This window comes from Aphelocoma coerulescens, chromosome 20, assembly GCF_041296385.1.
Source record: "Aphelocoma coerulescens isolate FSJ_1873_10779 chromosome 20, UR_Acoe_1.0, whole genome shotgun sequence".
Taxonomy (NCBI): Eukaryota; Metazoa; Chordata; class Aves; order Passeriformes; family Corvidae; genus Aphelocoma; species Aphelocoma coerulescens.
Genome location: NC_091033.1, coordinates 8,441,675 through 8,445,621, shown reverse-complemented (window position 1 = coordinate 8,445,621; position 3,947 = coordinate 8,441,675). Strand labels below are relative to the sequence as shown.

The window sequence follows — 3,947 nt, the reverse complement described above, 5'->3', positions numbered from 1 at the left end:
CAATTCTTAAACTCTATCCAGAAATATCTCTAGAGAAGTTCAAAAAATTAAGGGCTTGGCTAGACCCAGACACTTCCCTGTACGGAGAAAAAAATCAAACTCACTGTAGTCCTGTACTAATTATCACAGATTTTTTAAAATCTTATGCTCTTGACTAAGTTAAGCAATTGGGGGAGCACATTCAGAGGGGGGAGTGCAGAAAACATCAAATTTTAAAACCTTTGCAGAAACTACTGCTGGTTACATCAATTGTCCTTTTACTACAAGACAAACTCAGTGACTATTCCTGCTCAGCTCTTCTCAGGCTGCTTTTTTAAATATACCCAAGTTTTATCCCTTCATCTAGTCCTGAAAGCCTCATTTCTGTCGTCTCTTGCCTTCTAACAGTGGAACATGTTTTCCCATCGAGACTAAAAAGATGCTGCCTCTTGCCCCTCCCTACACATCCTAAGAGATTCCTGACATGCCTCAGATGTACAGCTTTGCTTTGTTTGAATGCAATGGGCGTGCACAACTCCTCTTCTGTGCTTCAGGCATGTGGAGGATTCCCAATCCCTCCTACTCCTGTTCCCAACGTGACAATGGACCAGCTCTGAAGCCAAACCCCAGAAGAGCTCATATAAACCCCCAACAAGGAACATACACATGGAGTCAGGAACGCCCCACTGCTCTGATTTTAATGATCCCACTTGCACCCCAGCCATGGGCCTTTGCCCAGCGCTGTATCCAGCATGGTTCTGCCACCTGAGTTCCAGCACAGAGCAGGAAAGGGTTTGTGATCCAAAGAAAATGCAGTGTTGTAACTAAGGAGCAAAACGATTCCCAGGGCCCTCAGCTGGATGGGCTCTGGACACACCAATGTCTGTAAATCCCGAGGACTGTGGCTATTGACAGTGACAGCCAAACACGCTGTAACAATGGCATGGCCACCTCAGCCCTCCAGGATGCGGTTGATGAGCTTCATTTCCTCAGCAGACATGGGATTCAGGTTAAACCCCTTCAGCTCAGGTTTACCTGAGAGAAGACATTGGAAAAAATCAGGATTTTGCCACAAAAGAAGTGAAGCACTTAATGCTAAACGTGAGAGGGGCTGTGGGGAGGGCAGGGACAGCCCTGGAAGCTGAAGTGGGGTCACCCTAACACAATGTCAGAGGGAGTTTAGGGGTGGGGGACAGCTCCACACAGAGACAGACAGTGCTGCTGGGACACACAAAAGAGATGGAAAAGAGGCTGTGGAAGCACATGGAACTAAGGAATTTCTGGAGCCTTCTGATGCACGAGTGGGCTCCCAGGCACTGAGCAAGATCCAGAGTGGGAGTGTTTACCTTGAGCTTCATAGAGCCGGTTGACCTTCACACGCAGGTCTTTCCGGAGGTTGTTTATCTCTTCATCCAGCTCTTCCTGGTCTGGAAGAGAGGCGGGAATGAGGAGGACTGTGGTGGGCTCTGGGATGAAGGCTTAATTTCCCGGGGGGGTGTCCCACCCTGCCCTCCACCACCCGCGGGGCCAAGCAGCTTCCACATGTGCTTCCCAGGGCACAGCACGGGCCAGAATCAGCCTCTCGAGAGGTTTTGGGCACCTCAAAGCCCATCCCTGGGCAGAACTCCGTTAATTTAGCCAACATCTTGTTAATTACGGTGCTTATTAAAACGCTTATAGCTACACGGGGTCCTCGGGGTGACCTCACCCTGCAGCAGCATCTCCCGGGTCTTCGCCTTCGGCAGCTCGATGAACATGCTCCCGAAGCAAACCATGGCCTTTTCTGGGGGAGAGGAGGGAAGGGAAGGGGCTGTCAGCGGAGCCGCTCCCCGACCCGCGGCCACGAGGTCACGGTGGGCGCAGCCAGCCCGGCCTCACCGTCGGACTCCGGGTCCTTTTGCAGCGCCCGCAGGGCCTCGCGGTTCCGGTTCCGCTTCACGTCCAGGTCCACGATCTGCAACGGGAGCGAGAGAGGCAGGAGCGGCCGCGGCCCGGGGCTACCGGCGGCGGGACAGAGTGGGGCGGGGGAGGCCCGCCGGGGAGGGGTCGTACCTGCTGCCGTGCCGCCAGCACGTCCTCGGCCAGCTCCTCCACCTCGGCCAGGTAGCGCAGCACGAAGGCCGGGTCCCGGGCCATGGCGGGGCCGGGCGGGGCCGGCACCGGGGGCTCCACCGGGTCCGGTCCGGGTCCGCTGCCGTTCGGCTCCGGGCCGCAGCCGCAGCCGCGCAGGAGGGTTCCGCGGCGGGAGGGCCCGGGGGCAGCGCGCCCTCTCGCGGCCACTGCCGGGAGCGCTCCCCGGTTCGGGGACCGCGGGGTCGCGGCGGCCCCGGTGAGGGGCGGAGCGGCGGGGACCGACCGGGGCTGCGAACACGCGTGGCCGGGGTCGCGGGAGGGGCCGTGAGTGGCCGTGGGCTGGGAAGGAGGTGCCCGCCGGCCCGGCGCCAGCCTAGGATCTCGTCCCTGGTGCGGACTAGCGATCCCGGGATTGGCTCCGGGATGCCTCTATCCTCACGGGACTCTCCGGCCGGCAAAAGGATGGAGGGTTCGGTGTGGCCATGAGCCGCTGAGCCCCAGAGTAGGGGTCCTGACCCCTCGGCCGGGGCCCAACCCACCCCGCTCGTCACAGCCCGGAGGGACAGGGGGCTGAGAGCCCCTCTCTTGCCTGGTCCCCTTGTGTGTGAATTATTTATAACTTGTCACAGCCCTTCCCCTCGCCCCCAGCACCACCGTCTGTCTGCTCTTCCTCGCTGCTTCCCAGCACGGTACCGCTGTTGGCAGCTGGGTCCTTGGAGCATCAGGTGGCCTCTCTGTCCTTTTTTCATCCCAGAAGGCAATACAGGGCACTCAAAGTGCGGGGCAATGAGCTCAGGTTTCCTTTCGTGCAGCTGGTGGCTTATCTGTAGCTCAGCGTCCAGAACCTGCCATCCCCAGGGAGTGGAGCCAATTGTGGTCCCGGCAGCTTGACTCACCCTCAGCCAGCCCCGGTGGCCCCAGTCTGTGTCAGGCAGGGGCTGGTCCCTGGAATATTCTGGCAGGGCACCACATCCATCTGCTGCCCTGAACGACCCTGCCTGCAGGAAGGGAAATATATTACACCTCAAAATGCTTTTAATCCCTTTCTTTCTGCCCCACCCAGCCATGAGCAAGAAGAGCTGGAAAGATGGGGTGTGGGAGATGCAGGGAGAGCCAGCACTGATGATGAGGACTGGCAGATCCTCACTGTGTGCGCTCTGCAGCGGGAAAGGGGCCCCTGGAGCCCACCCAGGGAATCCACCCACGGATTTTCATGTCCCATGTCCCTACTCTGGACAGAGCCCTGAAAGAGCATCTCAGGTTTCCAAATGCAGCCCTGTCCCCAGCTGGCAATCTCTGCCACCCTGGCTGTGCCACTCAGCTGCTGCTTCCCTGATGCCGGAGGGACCTCTGGTCTGTCTTGGATCAGTGCTTTGAAGAGAGGGAGCCCCAATGACCTGTCTGAAGCAGCAAACAGGGGCCAGGGGAGAGGAGGAGCCCCAGCACTTGGGGGTCCTGGCACATGTACTTCATGAGACTCATTAGACAAGGAGCTCCCCAAAGGTGATGACCCCAGTGCTGTGGCCCCTCTGGGCTGCTGGAGATGGGGACCGCAGGGGACAGGGATGGAGGGAGCGAGGCAGCGGCTGGCTGGTGGTCACCACACCTCCATGGGCAAATAATCCCTTAAGGGAGATTACCCAGATTGGAAGATTACTGGCCCTAATCCCATAAGGTCATTTGTTTCAGTTAACAGAGATCTCTGTCTGCAGCAGCACTGAATGAAGTACAGCGGCTTCAAGGGAGCAGTGGGATCGAGGGCTGGGAATGATCTGCACTCGGGTTAGATTCCTTCCTGACATCAACCAGAAAATGTACTGGGATTGGGGCTGGATGCCAATGCTGGGAAATGCTCATTTGTCAGTGGGAGCAGCTGGCTGGAGATCTGAAAAAGC

General features: G+C 57.9%; 1 protein-coding gene across 2 annotated transcripts; it reads right to left on the bottom strand.

Annotated features, from left to right (window-relative positions):
• Window positions 1–651: 651 nt before the first annotated feature.
• PDRG1 (p53 and DNA damage regulated 1) lies at window positions 652–2,209 on the bottom strand. 2 transcript variants are annotated; one of them, XM_069034094.1, is made up of 5 exons: window positions 2,032–2,190; window positions 1,858–1,933; window positions 1,688–1,762; window positions 1,326–1,406; window positions 652–1,014 (listed from the first exon to the last, which is right to left on the bottom strand). In XM_069034094.1, exons 1-5 carry the CDS (start codon window positions 2,113–2,115, stop codon window positions 932–934), a joined length of 399 nt encoding a protein of 132 aa, XP_068890195.1. In that variant the 5' UTR covers window positions 2,116–2,190; the 3' UTR covers window positions 652–931. The 2 variants fall into 2 exon arrangements, with proteins under 2 accessions (XP_068890195.1, XP_068890196.1); XM_069034095.1 differs by lacking the exon at window positions 1,688–1,762 and having other exon boundaries at window positions 2,032–2,209.
• Window positions 2,210–3,947: the final 1,738 nt, after the last annotated feature.